Genomic DNA, 20,518 nt, shown 5'->3' with positions numbered 1-20,518 from the left:
GTTAAGTCTTTATTAGAGCTTTAATTCTCTGTAAGAAAAAACTGCCTAGAGGAAAACAGACAAACTCATAAATGGCAATCCAGAAAATAAAATATAAATGTCCACATGGGTGAAAAGATGCTCACACTACATATTTAAAGAAATGCCTGCAAATCTTAAGAACAGTGTAATATAACTGAAGGCTAAAATTGGTAATATCCAATGTGTTCACACACAGTTGATGATGCCTACTAACCCCGACAGAAGAAAGTCTAGGCATGTGTTAAAATAAACATAAGTTTATTTAATTCCCTCCTGGGAATTCTAAGGTAACTGTGAGATAAATGCAACTATGCATATAAAAAAGATCTATCATTACAGCTTATAACTAGTGAAAAAAGGGAGGAAATACTAATTACTACCAAAAAATGGTTCAATAAATTCTGGAAATTCAAAATACAGGTATAATATAACCCATTAGTTTTTTAAGAAAACCCAGCCACCCTATATACACACACTGTGTAGACAAAGACAGATTAAGAACCCACATCCATGCAGCGATGGGAGGTGGGAGAGAGAAGTTTCCACATATCAACTTTGACTAGTGAGATGTGATTTTCAGTTCTATTTTTCTGCAGTGTCTGCAGTTCCTCCTTAACATGCTGCATTACAGATTATATGAAGACCAAGTAAAGCTATTTTGAGGTGAACATATGTGGAGGTTTTTCTAGTTTCATATCATGCACATTTTGTGAAAAGCATGTTCCCCATATAACTGTAAGGTACTATATATACTCCTAGTTGTATCTATTAAACCTGTCAATTTATCCCAAACAATCCTGTTTACTTACACTTTTAGTGTGAAATTTCAGAGAATAAGTGTTTTTATTAAGGAGCCACTATTTTAGTATTTTGTCTAACACAGTATATGGCTTATGTAATCACAGCACTTCTTTCAAAACAATGATGTATACTTTATCTGAACCACAGCAACCTAAATCTTCCAAAATAACTAAATTCTACTTTTTTCTATTATAAGCTTTAAGAAGTAGAAATACACATTAGTGGGGGCTCTCCTGGTTATATAGAAAGCAGGCCAGCACATCTAGCTTTTTCATGAACAAAAGAAAAACTGTAGTGACAGCTACACACCACGGCCACCAAAGAGATCATCAGGCTTACTGGCTGTTAGGACAAACTCACCAAGATGACACCCAAGCTCCATAGGTCACAGGACTCATCATAGCCATTGTGCGTCAAGAGCTCTGGTGCTGCATAGTGAAGGGTGAAGCATGGAGTCTTGAGCGGCTGGTTGTCAGGTGGCTTGAGGCGTGCAAACCCGAAGTCAATTACTTTAATTTCCAAATTGTCGTTTTCATCAGTGAACAATAAATTCTGTAGGATGTCAATACTCTCGTTAGATTCCCACTGAAATAACAGGAGACCTGCTGATCTATCTAGGGAACACTGTGTGAAAATTCTGGTGTTCGACCATGGGACAATCTGGTATTCTCATGGGACAATCTGGGGTCTGGGTGTCAACGCATCATGATCTCTTCCTTACACTGCTTGTATCACTTCAGTTTTTACAGTGTCATGTCAAGTGCTCTTCAACTGCACCATGTTGCTTCTCAAGGCACAGCCTTTGTCTCCACCTTTTCCCATGTCTGTGTTTGTATTCCCCTTCCTCTAGCATCTCACTTGCACTTGCCTGACTGCTGTATACTCACTCTGTTTACAGATGCTGCCCTAACCATCCCACCAAACTTAAGCACCAGTTTCCCCTTTTTTCTCCCATCATGTTTTAGTTTTCCTTTAGGGCACTTATCATCTCTCTATTTTTAGCTGGATGTTCTGGTCTCTGTCAGACCATAATTATGTAAGGGCAGGGACTCTGTGTCCACTTCATTTATGATGCTGTCCCCAGGGCCTGGCACACAAAAATACAAGTATAAATAATTTTATTAGACTGTCTTTTTAAAACAGATTTGTGCCTGCCCCCTGCCAAAGAAACCTTTCAACACAGTTTTTCAACAGGATGTGCTTACCCTGTGCCTGTCGAATTTGGGTACTTTTCACAATGTCAAGCTTTTTCATTACTATTACATTTATATAACCAGTGATCTTTAATAATTAGAGATTAGAATTGCTTACTTTTTTATGTATATGAATGTTTTGCCTCCATGAGTGTCTGTGCCTGGTCCTTCAGAAGCCATAAGAATGGGTTGGATCCTCTAAAACTGTAGTTACAGAAGGTTGTGAGTGCTGGAAATGGAACCTGGGTCATATGGAAGAGCATCAAGCACTCTTAACCATTGAGCCATCTCTCCAGCCCCAGTGACTAGTAATCTTTGCTATTAGTATTGCAACTTTATTGTCACTGATTGGGGGACCATGAATTGCATACATGATAATGAATTTAATCAATAATCATGTGTTGATAGTATCACTGGACAGATGTCTTCAACTGTCCCTTTACTCAGGACAATCTAATCACTGGGTCACAATACTGAAATTAGGTCAATCAATAGCCCTATAAAGTGGCCAAATGAAAGGAAGAGTCACATATTCCTCACTTTAAAAGAAGTGATGAAGTTCAGTGAGGAAGGCAGGTAGAACAGACAGACAGCAGAGGCAAGTGAGCCACTTAGCTAAGTTATGAAAGCAAAATCAAAGTTATTGAAGGAAATTAGAAGCATAATGCCAGTGAATACATAAATGATAAAAAGCAAAAGGCCTTGTTCACATGGAGAAACTCTGGATAGGTCAAACCAGCTACAGCATTCCCTTACTAATCCAGAAGCAAGGCCTTAAATTCTGTAAAGACTGAGAGGTTAGTCAGCTGTAGAAGAAAAGTTTAAAGCTAGTAAGCAGAGTTAGTCCTAAGGTTTATAGGAGTAAAGTCATTTTCAGAAGAAGACATGAAGGCTGAACAGCAGGTACTGCTGGCATGAAAGCTACAGCAAGTCATCCAGAATAGCAGCTGAGCTCACTGAGAAGTCAGAGGCACCAACCAGATCTTCAAAACTGGAGAGTAAACTCAACAAGGCCTGGCTTCAGAGCTGCAAAGGAAAAGGTGGTGTTCCTGACAGAGGAGTGCATAGCTGATGATGTTAAGCTGAAGTCACTGTTCATTTGCCATTTTGAGAATCCTAGTGCCCGTAAGAATTAAAATATACTCTGCCTGGGTGCTTAAATGGACCAACAGAGCCTTGATGACAGCATTTGTACTTACAACATGGTTCACTGAACATTTACCTGCTCAGAGAAAGACCCCTTTCAAAATACTGATGTTCCTCGACAATGTAATGGTTCTCCCAGGAGCTCCACTGCAGAGTACATCAAACAAGTGTCTGCTAACACAACACCCATTTGGCAGTCCCTGTGTCAATTGTCTTTTAGGCATTCAAGTCTTTATTTAAGACAAACACTTAAGGCTATAGCAATTATAGATCACAATCCTGATGGATCAGAGAAAAATAAACTGAAAGCCTTCTGGAAAAGATTCACTGTCCCAGATATCATTAAGAAAACACTTGTGATTTCAAAAATAAAAATATTGACTAACAGGGTTTGGAATAAGTCAATCCTAAGCCTCATGGATGATCCTGAGAGGTTCAAGTCTTCAGTGGAGGAAGTAAAATCAGATGTGGTAGAAATAGCAAGAGAACTATCACAGCAGCAGAAGATGAAGATGTGCCTGAATTGCTGCAGACTCACAGTAAAACCTTAGAGCATGAGAAGTTGGAACAAGAGAGTAGTTTCATGAGATGGTGTCTGCTGTGGTCAAGATGTAGTGAACATTGTTGAAATGACAACAATGGTTTTAGAGTATCATACAAACTCAGTTGGTAAAGCAATGGGAGGGTTTGAAAAGCTGGTTTCCAGTTGTACTGTGGGTAGCATGCTATCAACATGCTACCGAGAAATGTTTCATGAAAGGCTTAGTCAATTACTGCAGCAACAGATCACCCTTGAGCAAAATTATCAGGACTCACTGAAAGCTCAAATGATCACTAGAATGGCTCAACAACTGTAACAAAAATTTAAAGTCTGTACATTGTTTAAAAGGTATACTGCTATTTCATACTCAACACCGTATAGTACAAACATAACTTTATGTGCACCAGGAAATAAAAGAATTGTGATCAGCTCTACTGTAATATATACTTTATTGTGGAATCAAGACCACAATATCTCTGAAGGGACTGCTGAATAAAACAGTAAATGAGGGACTAGAGAGATGGCTCCATGGGTAGATGCTTGCTGTGCAAGCAAAAGGACTTGAGTTAAAATCCTTAACACCTACATTAAAAAATCGAGTGTTACCAATATGTGCACCTATAATCCCAGCTCTGTGGGAGGGGAGGCTTGCCGGTCACTAATGTAGCTTCTAGGCTGAGTAAGATACTCTGCCTTGAGGGGATAAAGTACAGAACGAGAGCAAGACACCAAGTGTCCTCATCTGGCTTTTGCTTGCATCCTCACAGGAGAATACCACACCCAACATAAAAAAAAAAAAACCATAAATAAACATGTATCCACCATAGTCTACTAATAAAAACACAGTGATCTGTATTATATTCAGAAGGAATTTTGCTAAAACAGACAATATTCTGATATTCAGATATCTGCTTCCAATACTCAGGAAGTATTATTTTCAATCATTCCTTCACTCAAGGCCCTACTGCTAAGCCTCCCTGCAATACTTCTGCATTCCTTACATGCTTAGTGCATGCTGGTCACTGTATTGATGCAGACAGTTTAAATCAAACAAATACCACAACATGACCCAGCAAGTGAATCTGATTATTTTGTCTTTAGCCAGTGTTAAGATCTTACAGTGATTAAATGGTTCCAGTTCTGGAAAATCATTTACCTTCTTACTAATATAGTTGAAATAAAGAACATTTGATATTTCATTGATAAAAGGAAGAAAAACCTCCAGGCCTGGCCAACCCTTTGACAGTACAACTCCAAAGTTCATGCTCAAGAATGTACAAATCAAGTTAAAATTGTTTACCAACATCTGTGTATCTCTGTGTCTATATCTGTTTCTTCTCTGGTTCTTTTTTTGCTGTTTGTTTTATCCTAGTCTACTTTGTTAATTTTTACATTATTATTTTTTTATTATTTTAGATGTCTGTCTCTTTTTCTCTTTCTTCTTTCTTTCTCTCTCTCAGATGTCTGTCTCTTTACTTTTTTCTTTTTTGGGGTAGGGTGGGGTGGGGTTGTTGAGTCAGGGTTTCTCTGTGTAGCCTTGGCTATCCTGGACTTGCTTTGTAGACCAGGCTGGCATCACACTCACAGCGATCCACCTGCCTCTGCTTGTCAGTCTGTTTTCTAATGAGAGAGAAAGGGTGTAGATTTGATTGGGAGGTGGGGTGAAAATGGGGGAGGGGTAACTATAATCAGAATATATAATGTAAAAAATTTTTTCAATATAAAAGAAAGAAAAAAACCCTACCAAAATAAACAGCAACAACAAAGACACACACAAACAAAACCTAATAATGTGTTATGGTAACTTGCTAAGCCATGCCATTGCCCTCCTGTTTACAACAGTCAGGAAGTGGAAACATCCCTAATATCCTTCAACTGATGAATGGATAATGAAAATGTGATATACATATAATTACAAAATTCTATTCAGCGGTAAAGAAAAATGAAATCATAAAATTTTTAGGTAAATGGACAGAACTAGAAAATATATTGAGTGAAGTAGTACATATCCAGAAAGATAACCTCTCTCATCTGAGGTTCCTAGCTCCAAATTTTCAGATGTGAGTACACAAGCTGGAGTAACTGCAGAAAGTAGGGGGTAAAACAGGACTAGGGTAGAGCAGCTCTAGAGAAGAGGTAGTAGGATTGTTATGTAGAAGGAAGTAAGAAAAAATGGGGAGGGAGTTAATCTGAGGAGGGAAAAAACGTGCAATACAGAGAGGGAGGGAAGGATAAAGAACACTAAAAACAATTAGAAAAGCTATAGGAAAACATGTTTTTCAAAAAATGCATATACAGGGGATAGAGAGGTGGCTCAGTAGTTAAAAGTATTGGTTGAATCATATGGATTCAATTCCCAGCACCCATATGGCAGCTCACAACTGTCTGTAACTCCAGTTCCAGGGGATTTGATGCCCTCACACAGACATATATGCATGCAAAACACCAACCAACACACACAAAATAAAACAAAAAGATACACACACAAAAAAAGACCTAAGATTCTGCCAGGTACTGGGGGTACACACCTCTAATCCCAAAGGCAGGCAGATTTCTGAATTTGAGGCCAGCCTGGTCTACAGAATGAGTTCCAGCATAGCCAGGGCTACAGAGAAAAACCCTGTCTCCAAAACCCAAACAAAACCCATATATAAGTGTATATGTGTGTATATGTAAATAATTTGAAAAAAGCTTTACCACTCGGGGTGATAATGATCTACTCTAAAAGCCAAATACTAGCAAATACCCAGTGCACTGCACAGGAAACCTCCTTTCCACTTGTTGGTAACAGGAATCCAACAGACTTCCAAATCACAGACTACTGCCATTAACCTTGGCGCCTTAAGACTACTGCTGACGATACTACACTTCAGACACAGGACTTAGAGGAATTGGGCTGAAACTGACATGGAAGTCTCCTCCTAAGGAAATGTTCTCATAGTATTCAAAATTGATGTTCAAACTGCCAAGAGAGAAAAATAATCAGTAGTTCTACACATCTGTAATGCCTGTGAATCACAATAATGACTAGCATGGTGAGATATGCAATAGTGGCATTTATATCTTGGGGATAACTAATTGGTCTCAAGGCCAACTCAATTGGAGGGAATTCTGGTTGATACTGTAACTTTAGTCAACTATTATGGCTGGTTAAGGGCCCTAGAGAGGAACCCACTAATGACTCATTCCTAAATCAATGGAAATCTTTTTTTTAATAAAATATTTTTTTAACTTTTATTAATTACACTTTATTTACTTTGTATCCCCCCCATAAACTCCTCCCTCCTCCCCTCCTAATCCTACCTTCCTTCCCCCTTCTTCACGCATGCCCCTCCCCAAGTCCCCTGATAGGGGAGGTCCTCCTCTCCTTCCTTCTGATCCTAGTCTATCAGATCTCATCAGGAGTGGCTGCACTGTCTTTCTCTGTGGCCTGGTAAGGCTGCTCCCCCCTCAGGGGGATTGTGAATGAATAGCTCTCACTTCTCATCAAAGTCTCTTTCTCTCTCTCTCTCTCTCTCTCTCTCACACACACACACACACACACACACACACACACACACACACACAAACTTTCTGTTTAGACAGCATCTCACTCTGATGCAAGCCTGGCTGGCTTGAAACTCAATATGTAGACCAGGCTGAGATCTCAAATTCACAGAGATATGCCTGTCTCTGCCTCCTGAATGGTGGGATTAAAGGTATGTGCCACCATGCCCAGCTAAGAAGTTCCTTTTTACAGAAGTCAGAGACCATGGCAGAAATTTACAAAAGGTTAAAATAAAGAGAACATTGACCCAAGGGAGTACTCATCTTAAATTGATAGTTTTATAACACAACTCTTCCTACATCTAGGGCTCAGGAAACATCACAGAAAAGGAGTGGGAAGATTGTTAAGAGCCAGAAGATCAGGATATTTCCTGTGAGATAAAATCTTCTGTATATGTCAGGGAGCTGTACCCATGAGGTTGTAACAATCTGGTTGTCTAAACAAGACCAGCAGGGATACCACCAGTTGATACTCCAGTGTAGAGGACAGAAATCTTACAAAGCCCTAGCTAGCCTTAGATGAAGAGCTACAAGCCATGAATGGCTGCCCACAAAGGGAAAAATCAGTCTTCTCCAAGGGCAAGCCCTCAGAAACAGTCAGATAGGGGGTAAAGGAGACATGGTGGTTGGAGTGGAGAGAAGGCAAGTGGAACTGAGGTAACTACAGTACTCACTTATGAAATTCTAAAAAAGAAAAAAAAACAAATGTAAACTTATGTAAAAGAAAGAGACGATGAAGTGAGAGCGAAAGAAAAGAAAGAAAAATATAAGTTTTCTTAAATTTTTGATAACTTAAATCACAGCTCACGGGTGTTTTCCTGGGAGGTATCTGTCCTTCAGCAATTACGCTAAGGCTCTCTGCAGTGCTGGGCACTGTACTACAGATCTTACAGGAAGCATGTTCAGCTCCATCTTCACAGGGTCTGCCTAGGTTCTGGAAATGACAAGTTCAGTCCCCTAAGGCTAATGAAGAAATTCCTTGGTCCTGCTTCTTGGAGAAATAAAAGGAGCAGGGCATTCAGTTTAAACTGACGACTTTAATGCATTCCTCCTATTACAGAATATGTCAGATTAGAGCACGCTGACTTCCTACCTCCTGCCCCAAGGTAAAAAGTGAAGTGTCAGGACAGTTCTACGTGGGGGGGGTGTATGATCAGAAACAGGACGAAGTAATGGCTGATCCACTTCTATCCTCATTTCAATGTCTGCCCGAAAATACTATCACATATAGAACTTGTCTTAATCTTTTAAGAGGATCAATATGAAGACTACAAAGCAGCCTACAAAGAATGTCAGCCAGCTTCTAAATTTGTCTGATTATCACCTAGAACTTAAGAGTTATGTCTATTGCAGAAAACGAATGTCATCTAACCATGTACCAAAAATAGTCAGAACTAAAATGCTGCATAGCAAAGGGATTAAACTTTTAGTTTGGAAATAATATACTCTGCCATTTAAAAGTCAAAGTGAGAGCTATGGTTAGGAAAATGTTAGTTCAAAGGTACACTTTCACTTTCCTAAAACCTAGTTTAGGAATAAAATGCTGGTGGAACATGCTGTGGGATCCAATAATTCTGCTTCATTTCGAGCTACAGAAGTAGAAGTCTCTTTTTATCAGGAAAGTAAGTAGACAAATTTACATTCTGCTGCAGAGGACATGTGCCTCATTTGAGACTCATGAGATGACAGATGGCCAGTTATCAAAGAATAAAACATGTGAAAATGAGTTCTATACAGTCATGGAACAGATCTTTTCCATTAAAAACTACATGCTTGTTCCTTGTCTATCAAGCAAACATTTAAGTGGTGTGCTTTCACATTTAAAAATAGACAGCTAATCTCTAAGGCACAGAGCACCATGTTTTCAGTGGGTGTTACGTAGGAGAGTGAGAACTATGGTGAAGGAAGCGGAGCGGGAGCTGTCATAGTTGCAAGTCCATAAGACGCAAGCCCCTTCTGATTAATTACTAGCAATGGGAAGAACAGTGATAGAAAGTACTCACAGAAATTTAAACCTTTAAAGGAGAAAACCAATTGTAACCAGCCTTCTGTTTTACTGAGGACCACAACTGAGGGTTCAACCAACCATGGACTGGAAACTTAAAAAAAAAAAAAAAAAAAAAGACAACCCCTGCAAAAACCAACTAAACAAACAAAAACAAAAAACCCCAAACCCTCCAAAAATTGTATTGAAAAATTCAAAGACTTTTTTTCTTGTGATGATTACCTAAAATACACAGTATCATAACTATTTACCTGTTACTTATAGATATCATAAGTAATCTAGAGAGAGGAATTAAAGTATATAAAAGGATCATGTAGGCTATGTGGCAATAATACACATTTTATGTAAGAGACTTGATACCTTTGGCATCTGCAGGATGACCAGTCCTCCATAGATACAGAGAGATGACTATGTATTTGAATGCATATATTTCCATTTTTAAAACATCTTTTTTGTTTGGTTGGTTTTTTTTGAGACAGAGTTTCTCTGTGTAGCCCTGGCTGGAACTCAATTTGCAGACCAGGCTGGCCTTGTATCTCTGAAGATACACCTGCCTCTGCCTTGTAACGCCTGAGATTAAAGGTGTGTGCCACCACTGCCCAGCTTTTAAACACCTAATAATTTAAGCACATGATAAAAAATTGATTTTACCGAAATATCCTTTTTGGTTTAATAAAAAAAGGAACATCAAACGCATTAATATTTTAAATATACTTGAAAATATATTATAATCACATGGGAATTAAAAATAATGTCCTATTTTGGGCCAGAAATATATATAATTTCTCATATGGTAAAGGATGATCATTTTTTTTCAGTCATTGGTTTTTGTTTTTCAAGTTTCATTATTACTTGCTTTTAGAAAGGGAGGAATTTTCACATTTTTGAAACTAAAAGGGGATAATTCTGAGTTAAAAACCTTCATTAACCTTCTGAAAGAAATTTAAAAGGCTGTTGCTCTGCATTGCTCTCCAGGTCTATAAACACCACAGTGCACGAGCATACCAAAGCACAGATAGAGAGATAGAGAGATAGAGAGGATAGCTTATTAAACCAAGACAGTGCCTCATGTGTAACTATGTAGAACAGAATTACATACAATACTGTTTAGGAGCTATCAATTTGATTAAAAAATGTAAAAATTAAGGTTTCAAAATACACTATCAAAACAAACAACTACCCCCCCCCCAAGATGGAATACATATAGCAGGGCTATTATTTTTTTGTTACAAAAATTTCCATTGCTATTTTTAGGATACAACTGTTGCATGAAGCCTTTTTCCCATAAAAGGCTCTCACACTTACAAATATAACCTCAAGATGATCAGCTGGCAAGAGGGAAAAAAAAGGACGAATTTATTTTAGACTGACACAGAAAACAGAAGAAAAAGAAAAAAAAAACCCTAAGAAACATATCTTCCAGTATTTACTTACTGGCACCAGAGAAAAAGCTGCCCCCTAAAGCCTGGCGGCTACGTGAGGGCTAGCTAACACTGAGAGCAGGCTGAATGGTAAGAGGTCACACTGTCCCACCTCAGGTTTCAGGTCTCTGTGCACTACCCCAACATCATGCATGTGGCTCACAGCCGAGACAAGCTTCCGCATGATGTAGCTCGCCTCAGTCTCGCTGAAGTGCTTCTTTTTCTTGATGCGCTCAAACAGTTCTCCCCCGTTCAGAAGCTCCATCACAAGGAATGTATGAAGCTAGAAAGGGGAGAAGAAGAAAGAATAACGTAGGGCCTTACTGAAAGGGAGCACATGTCTTCCAGCATTTTAGTAATCAGTAAATCTAAATAATCCCTTGCTTAAGCAACCTATTAACAAGCTCTGTATTTAGAGCAAAGAGTTAAAGGATAATGTGCCTTTTTAGAATTCTATTTTGGCAAAGATAAAAATTCCAAGTATTTCAGCAAAATCTTCACAATCTTTTCCTTTACCTCATTTCCTTTCTTTTGAACTCTGCTCTAACTCTGAGTTTCTGTATTTTCATATTTAGGCTGTGAGCTGGGCTGACAATAATCTAGGGGATCTTAAGTAGCGGCATGTGCAACTGCCGCCACTCAGCTGATGGGAAGTTCCCTGGAAAGAAAGGCAGTGTTTGATAAATGTAGGGCTCAACGATTAATTACAGGATTTCTGTGGATCTTTACTGTAAATATCCGTGACTCACTGTAGATTTTTTTTTTCCTGCGACAGGGTTTCTTTGTGTGTGGCCTTGGCTGTCCTGCACTGGCTTTGTAGACCAGAGTAGCCTAGAACTCACAGTGATCTGCCTGCTTCTCCTCCAAGAGTGCTGGGATTACAGGCATGCCATGCCCAGCGAATGTTTCTTTTATAACAATTGCTTTGACTCTCATTATTTTGATTCAATACTGTTAGAAATCCACTACATTTTGCATTATTTCTATGAAGAGAACAGCCCAGAAGATATCAAAGAACAATCACAGGATGTCATTTTCCTGTATAAATTCTAGGACCCTTATCAATAAAGTCTGTTGTTAAGACAAGCTACAGGTGGCACCTTGAGTGATGCCTCCAGATGACAAATCCTAACCTCTAAACCTGGGTTTCTTATCATAAATGGCAAAAGGGACTTTGTAGTAAGAACCTAAGTAAGGTTCTTTTATCACTGTTGCTTTTTTTTTTTTTTTTTTTTTGAGACAGGGTCTCACTATGTAGATCAGGCAGGCCTTGAATTTAAGAGGTCTATCTGTCTCTGTCTCCTCTGGCTGGGATTGTGTGCCACCATGCTCAGCCCATGATTAAGATTCTTTTTTAAAAAAAGATGTATGTATGTATGCATGTATGTGTGTGTGTGTGTGTGTTGTCTGAATATGTGTCTGCACATCAGAAGAGGACACTGGATCCCATGGGACTACAATTATAGATGGGTGTGAGATGAATATTGGGAATTGAACCCAGGGCCTCTGGAAGAGCAGACAGTGTTCTTAACCACTGAGACATCTCTCCAGAGCGCATGATTAAGAATCTTGAGATGGGATGATTACCCTGAATTATTCATCAGCATCTAAGGTATGAGATTAGACTATGGAATCAAGACATTAGAGTACTGCACAGAAGGGCAACAAGACAAAGAAAATGAGTAGCTTCCAGAAGCAAAGAGTCAAGCACACAAGTTGACCCTTGGAATCTCCACACGGAGGCAGCTGTGTCTACTCCTTGAGTGTAAATCAGCACACCTGATCACAGACTACCAATGTCCATTCATTGTTTCAGTAGAGAACATATTAAGTTTGTGCTAATTTGTTATGTAAAGAGGTCACAGCACACAAAGTGACCGGCAACCCTGTGCAGCCAAAGGCTGCAGATCCGCTCTTAATTAACATCACCACTCCTTGAGAATAAGACTGTATAGATGTGCGGGTCAGCTCTCAGGAGAAAAACTGAAGTGCACAGCAGAATTATTACATTTATACTACTACATGTACTATAGTATACGACATATACTAACACACGTAGCATTACATCATAAGAGAATTTCGGTTCTAGTGCCTCTTGAACTTAAAAGTTGCCAATAATCAACTTGTAACATGAAATTTAAAAAACTAGGGATAGAGGGCTTTTTGTTTTTGTTTTTTGAGAAAGGCTTTCTCTGTGTAGCCTTGGCTATCCTGGACTCACTTTGTAGACCAGGCTGGCCTCAAACTCAGATCTTCACCTGCCTCTGCCTCCCAGAGTGCTGGGATTACAGGCGTGTACCGCAGTAACTGGCTGTGATAGAGTTCTTGAGACATTAGTCAGAAGTTTCAAGATCCAATGTTTGGGCTGAGATACAGTTAGGGTCACAGATGGGGTGTCTAAGGCCAGACAGCAGTTTCATGATTGCTAGGTGAGTTTTCTCTGTGTTTGCATCAACAAAATATTGTCTTTCAGTGTGCATCTTGAATGGACAAGGGATTCACTGCTCAGATGAAAATTTGAGTAGGTCAATGAGGTAGAAGGCAGTGGAGGAGAAATGAGAGTATTTTCAAGAGGTCTTGCTTATGAGAACCAGAGAAAGGAGAAGATGATACCAATTTGTTTGCTACCAAGTTGTTTGTTACCTGACATAAAAACCAGGCTATGAACCTGCCTCCTCTACGACAGCAAAGTTAATTAAAGGCTTGTTGGGTTCTGAAGTCCAGTGTCAGAGAAAAGATATGGAAATAGAGTATTTTCAGGCACTGGAAGGAGCTTAGAGGTGCTATGGACCAGCCAGAGCGATACTTCTCCCATGTCCAAGTGACAGGCTTCCATGTGAGACTTCTGTTGAAAAGCAGAACTAAGAGTAGAGGAGAACATAGAAGGACCTGTCCTGAAGGCTTAGCAGATGTCACCACTTGGACCAAGATGAAAGGCAACATCTTTGTCTTTTTGCTTCCTGTTTGTTTTTTTAGCTTGCAGCAACTGGCCTTAAGAGTCTGTGTGATGCTGGGAGTGAAAAGAATGTTGAAGGCTTAAAATCACCAAGTGCTGATATGCAGGGGTTAAGTGATGGTGGGTGGCAACTGCATTCACCATAAGCACACTGCAATTGGTGACAGTGGTATATTGAGTACTTGCCCCTCTGGCATCTACCCATGTCAATATGGCAGCAAAGGATGGAGGCAAGTTGAAGTGAAAGGATGAACTGATCCAGAGGTAAGAGTGTGTGCGAGTTTCTCTCTGTTTCCTAGATGCTAGGAGTTAGTACATGGTCCTGATTCTCAGCAGCACCAATAAAACTGGTGAGAAGTTTGAATCCTGTACATGAACTAGTCCATGTGCATGGGACAGGGAGTCTATGAAATACCTGATCATGGAAAACTTCATGTAGCTTCACAATGTTGGGGTGTCCTTCACAGAGTTTCAGAGCTGTTATTTCTTTCTGAGTATTGGCTTCCATTCTACAAAATCAAAAAATGAACATCTACATGTCTCTTCCAATGAAGTGGATTTTTATGTCAGTGCACCATGCCTAATTGTTTTTATTTACAGTGTATTCAGAATACCTGTGTCAAAGTATCAAAATGAGATTCCACAAAAGTAATGAATCATACTGCCCACCAGAAAAGTAAAACTTTTTATTTTAAGAAAATTATTCCCTCTGAGTCAGAAGAGAGCCAGTCATACAAAGAAATGTATGCCTTCTTGCCTAACGATTTGGTAATGGTAACATCCTGTTAGCAGAACAACTATCTGGCTCTGTTCTCAAAGCTATCAGGAGGCTTGCTAAACAATTTTGATTTCAAATACTCAACTAAAAGTAGTCACCAAGCAAATCTGATTAAATATATCATTACCACAAGACAGTTTTCACATAAAATATAACAGATTATCATTTGTCCAGAATTGATTAATTCATCAGAAAAGATTAGTGCTAGAAGTATCAGAATCAGCTAATGCAGTAAATGGCTAAGCTTGGTATGTAAAACGCCTTGCAATATATAGTTGATTTCCTTCTCCATAACTTACAGAACTTTCAAAGTAGTATAAACACCCAAGAAAGACTGCTAAGACTGGTCATACCTTTTGCTTATTATTTTGACGGCAAATGCTTGGTTAGTTTTTTTGTGCACGCACTTTCTGCAAATTGAAAAACTTCCTTCTCCCAAAGGTTTGTCCTTCAGATCTAGGTCATAGTGTTGATAGAATGGTGAGTCCTGATAAAAGACCAACATCACGTAATTTAATAAAAGGTTGGTAGCAATACACAAAGGATATATAAAGCTGTAAATTAACATGAAATTGTTAACAGATTTGAATGCAATATGTTTAATCATTAAAATATTTAGTATATCTATATTTTCATCCATACATTTGTTCAAGATGTACTGTCCTCTATCATGGTAAAAAGGAGCTCATAAACATTGACGTTAAGAATCCTCTAGGGAAAACACTGCTATTTCCACTTATTTATTCATTTTCTAAAGTTGTCCTTCAGTTGAATGATAATCTAGCAAATTTACTAGACTTAAGACATCAATCAGTGTCTAAACATTCAAAGAAACCACAAATCCATCACTGAGGCAACCACACCTATATACCTTCATCATTGCACTCCTGGCAACATTTGTTACTCCAGGACGTTCAACTCCCATATGGAATTGAAGAGGATCTATGACAGCTGCATTGCGCTTGAAGAGGATGGAAGGAGCAACAAAGGAATAGCCCTAAAAAGAGAAGGAATGGTAAAAAACAAAGATTTGCAGTTTCACAGTTAGGCAGTTTAGATCGTGATTTTTTTTCTCATAGAAAAAATGGTCAGATAAAGATAATTTTATTTGCACTCAAAACATAGCATTAACTCAACAGCAAATGTTTTTCAGAAGGAGATAATGCCATCTTCTGGCAGAACTAGACCAATTCAAAAATAAAGGTAGAAAGGCTTCCTCCCAATTCTAGCCCCAAAGCTGATGCAAACCTGTAATCCTTTTGCATTGCTGATAATATTGGTTTATGAACTCAGTTGACATCAAAAAAGATACAGTCAATACACCAAATAATATGGCCCAAGTACTGTTTCAAACTAGAAAAATAACAAGTTTCATAAAAGCTCATCTCTAATTTAGCAATTATTGGATTTGTATTCTACGTTTTTAGAGTAATGAAACTTAAAGTAGAATTCTGAAAAATAATAAGCCCAGTGGAAGAATGATATGGTGAGCCAGAGTGATAAAAGACATGATTACTCTGTGGAAGCTAGGACATTTACTAGTTTACCGACAAACACCTACACGTGGTTGGCCATGTACTCCAGTGACAGAATACGCAAGCGGCAAACTCTAGATGGCCAGATTAAACCACGCTACAGGCACTTACAGCGGTCAGAAGTACAGCTATGATAACCTTTCCTAAGGAAAAAAAATCTGCATTTTTAAGTTTTTAAAGTTAAGATACAAACAATGTGTTTCATTATAACATTTTCATGTACACATATGCACATATTGATGTGATAAAATACCATGACAAAAATAAATACTCTCATAGAAAGTGAAGAGATGGCTCAGTGATTAAAAGTGCATATTACTCTTTCAGAGGATCAAAGTTCGGTTCCCAGCACCCATGTCAGGCAACTTGTAACTGGTAAGTTCAACTCGAGGGGACCCAACACTCTCCAATGTGCTCTGTGGACTTGTACCCACATGTGCATGAACATGTACATGTGCGCGCGCGCGCACACACACACACACACACACACACACACACACACACACACACACACAATAAATCTTTAAACAATGCTCTCACAAAAACAAGTTGGGAATAAAGTGCTCATTTTGGCTCCCAGTTCCCGTTGACAGTCCATCACTGTCCGAGAGTCACAGAGACAGGAGCAGGGGACAGCTGGCCACATTCCACACTGCATCCAGAGTCAAGAAGCAGAGGATGGTGAATGCTTGTGCTCAGTGTCTTCTCCTTTTCATTCAGACCAGCACCCACCCTGGTCTGCTCACATTCAGGGTCTGTCCTCCCACTTCTGTTTACCCAGTTATGAGACTCTCTCATGGGCATGTTCATATGCCAACCAAATCTAGGCAGTCCCTCATTCAGACTCTTCAGCTAACTGCAGGCTCTGTCAAGCTGACAACACTAACCATCACACCATCGCTGTTCTTTGCTCACACCTGCTTCCTCACACCAACTATTGCCCTCCCTTAGCATTCCTCACCTTGCCCAGCTGGCCTTCAATTCCCTGTGTAGCTGAGGATGACCCTGAACCCTTCATCCTCCGGAGCACTGGGATTACAGGTGATTACAGGGTGCCACTACACCCAGTTTCATGCAGTGCTAGAGACTAAACCCAGAGCTTCCTGCAGGCTGGACAGCACTCTACATCTCTGCTCTTCGTTCCAAGACCTTAACGAGCTAGAAAGCACACATAATTTATTATTTACTGGTGATAAAGGCCCAGATAAAGCTGAAAATTTTATTAGGATTAAAAAAAAATCAGCATGATTTCAGTGTGAGCCTCAACAAACACAAAATTTCAAGCATGAAATGAATACTTCCTCATAAAAAACAAACACGGGCTGGCTGTTTTGGCGCACACCTTTGATTGCAGCAATGGGGAAGCAGAAGCAGGTGATCACTGTAAGTTCAAGACTAGCCTGCTCTATATAGTGAGCTCCAGAACAGCCAGGGCTACCCCATAAGACCACTAAAACAAACAAAAACAAAAATCCTAGAACTACAACTTCTCCTGTCTCAAAAAAAAAAACAAAAAAACAAAAACCAAAAACAAACCAAACAAACAAAAAACCCAATCCCTCCAGAAAAACAACAACCACCCCCCCCCAATCTAAAACAAACACACAAAAACTGTAATAAATCTGCTATTTAGCAATCTGTAAGCTTCAGGATTGTACCTTAACATATCTCTGCATTTAATCTTTTAAAAAATATTACTAATATTATTTTTATTTATTATAAGTTATTCACTTTGTATCCCGGCTGTAGGCCCCTCCCTCATCTCCTCCCTCTCCCACCCTCTCTCTTTCTCCCTGCCATGTGCCCCTCCCCTAGTCCACTGATTGGGGAGGTGCTCCTTCCCTACTATCTGACCCTAGCCTATCATGTCTCTCATCAAGATTGTCTGGATCCTCTTTCTCTGAGGCCTAGTAAGGCTACCTCACCATGGGGAGGTGATCAAAGAGCAGGCAACTAAGTTCATGCCAGAGACTGTCCCTGCTCCCCTTATTAGAGAACCCCCAAGGAGACTGAGCTGCCCATAGGCTACATCTGAGCAGGGGGTCTAGGTCCTCTCCACGCATGGTCCTTGGTTGATGCATCAGTCTCTGCAGGAACCCCTACTTAGCAATTAAAAACAAGGAAATCATGAAATTTGCAGGCAAATGGATGGAACTTGAAAAGATCATCCTGAGTGAGGTAACCCAGAAGCAGAAAGACACTTATGATATATGCTCACTTATAAGCGGATATTAGCCATATAAGATAAACATACTAACTATAGTCCTAAAGAAGCTAAACAAGAAGGAGGACCCTAGGGAAGATGCTTAATCCCCATTCAGAAGGGCAAACGTTGGAAGCAGAAGACAGGGAACAAGACAGGAGCCTACCACTGATGGCCTCTGAAAACTCTACCCATCAGAGTATTGAAGCAGATGCTGAGACTCATAGCCAAACCATGTGCAGAGTGCAGTGAATCTTATGGAAGAAGGGGGAGATAGAAGACTTGCATTTTATCTTGAAAAGATTATAGAACCCTGACTTTCCGATGCTGACAAACCACCTCATCAGGGAAAACTGCCTTTCTTCTAAAGCATGTCTGGTGCCCTGGGACTTTACCTGAAACAAGCGCTCAGAGCTCTGGGGCAGGGCAGCTGGAGAGTAGGTAGGGTCCATCTCTGTGAACTCCTCAGCGAAGTTGCTCACATCAAGCTCATCCCGGATCACTGGCTTGAAGGGCGCAGGCACTTTTTTGGCAGCTAAGTCATCCCAATTTATTTTCTAAAGCAGAGAATGAAAATTGGGACAGAGCAAAAATTAAAAAAAAAAAGTCAATAAAAAATACATTACGAACAACAAACATACTTAATTTTTTTTTTTAAGACACAGTGTCACTCTGTAGCTCTGGAAGGCCTAGAACTCTATATTTCAGTAGTTCTCAACCTTCCTATTGCTGTGACCCTTCAATATAGTTCCTCATGTTATGGTTAGCCCCAACCATAAAGTTATTTTCATTGCTATTTCATAATTGTAATTTTTCTACTGTTATGAATCGTAATCTGTGTTTTTCAATGGTTTTAGGGACCCCTGTGAAAGTTTTGGGGGTCACTGACCCACAGGTTGAGAACCACTTCTCTAAGTAGCCTATGCTAGCCTAGAACTGTTCTCTAACGGCCTCTGCCTCCCAAGCGCTGCGTTTAAAGATGTGTGCCATCACACATGGCTAAGACTTTAATTACTAGTAAATGGGATTAAAAATAAGAGTGCATATTCAAACTAAGGATTAAAAATAATATTTTTCTGGGAAGGATCCCATTTTCAGTCTGCAGCATCTGGAAGGGGTCTGCTGCTTTCTCACTGCAGGAATCTCAGTGCCCTCTAGGGGGCACCAACACACTCTAGTTTACCTTGAGAGATAAAATTCGTTTTGTACTGTCTTGGCAGAAAAGAATTAGGCCAAAATTAAAACCAGCAATCAACCAGTGACTTCTTCAGACCACAAAGTACTGCTAGAAAGGGCTTAAATGTACTCTGCGAACGTGATACCAACTCCTATTTTCTAGGGTGCTCACTGAGCTCCCCCTTTACACTGGTTTTCCTTTGGGTTACCTGGACAGACTACAAAGTGAAAGTGCCATGAGTCAAGTGTTTGTATACTGGAGGTTTAAACAACACTGTCATAGCAGCTTGGTTCTCATTCAACTCCCATTCAATATTGAGATGCTGCCGCCTGTCTCCCCCCATACACACTGCCTGAGTAACTGACATGTTTCATATCACTCAAATTCAGTCCTCTGGTGTTTCTTTATTCTCCTTCTGTCAATTAAAATATCCTTAGTAACCACCAAATTGAATTTTGAAGATTTACTACTGCAATGTTTTCAATATAAGATTATACCATTATTCTACATACCATTAAGAAAGAAAGAAGGATCATCAATAGGAATGGTGATGATTTTCACTTAAAGATAGATTTCTCAGTCATGGGGAAATGTGAAAACTTACATTTGATGAAACTTAGCAAACTGTTTTTTTTTTAATAAAAATCATTATGCTCTCTTATAAAGGAAAAAGAAATAATTAAATGATGTGTTTAAGCTTTTCAGTTATGGTGAGTGTTAGAGATAATTTATCTTTTTAAACTTGAGGCCCAGAAATAAGAACTAAATATTTTTCACTGAAGCATCAGTTGGTGGAAGTGTGGATTAGAATACTGCCCACTTTCTGGTTAGTGTTCACTCCTCTATGTGGCTTTAGACTTCTATTACAGGCCTATGCTTTATACTTTACTTAATGAAAATACATTAAGAAAAAAATCTAAGCTGGACAATGATGGTGCATGCCTGTAACCCCAGCACTTTGGAGGCAGAGGCAGGTGGTTCTCTGTGAGTTTGAGGCCAGCCTGGTCTCCAAAGTGAGTTCCGGGACAGCCAAAGCAACACAGAGAATCCCTGTCTCAAAAAAATGAAAGAGAGAAAGAGAGAGAGAGAGAGAGAGAGAGAGAGAGAGAGAGAAAGAAAGAGAGGGAGAAAGAAAGAGAGGGAGAAAGATAGATAGATAGATAGATAGATAGATAGATAGATAGATAGATAGATA

The 20,518-nt window shown here is 39.5% G+C and overlaps 1 protein-coding gene across 1 annotated transcript in view; it reads right to left on the bottom strand.

Annotated features, from left to right (window-relative positions):
• Rps6ka5 (ribosomal protein S6 kinase A5) overlaps window positions 1–20,518 on the bottom strand; it is a 201,795-nt gene that overhangs the window by 18,068 nt on the left and 163,209 nt on the right. The window contains 6 exon segments of the mRNA XM_055593143.1: window positions 1,183–1,374; window positions 10,787–10,957; window positions 14,046–14,139; window positions 14,762–14,895; window positions 15,280–15,405; window positions 18,542–18,703. Coding sequence (XP_055449118.1) covers window positions 1,183–1,374; window positions 10,787–10,957; window positions 14,046–14,139; window positions 14,762–14,895; window positions 15,280–15,405; window positions 18,542–18,703 — 879 coding nt within the window.

This window comes from Psammomys obesus, unplaced genomic scaffold (genome assembly GCF_907164565.1).
Source record: "Psammomys obesus unplaced genomic scaffold, mPsaObe1.curated_primary_1811, whole genome shotgun sequence".
NCBI lineage: Eukaryota > Metazoa > Chordata > Mammalia > Rodentia > Muridae > Psammomys > Psammomys obesus.
The sequence above is the reverse complement of the archived record's forward strand: the minus strand, read 5'-3'. Positions and strand labels throughout refer to the sequence as shown.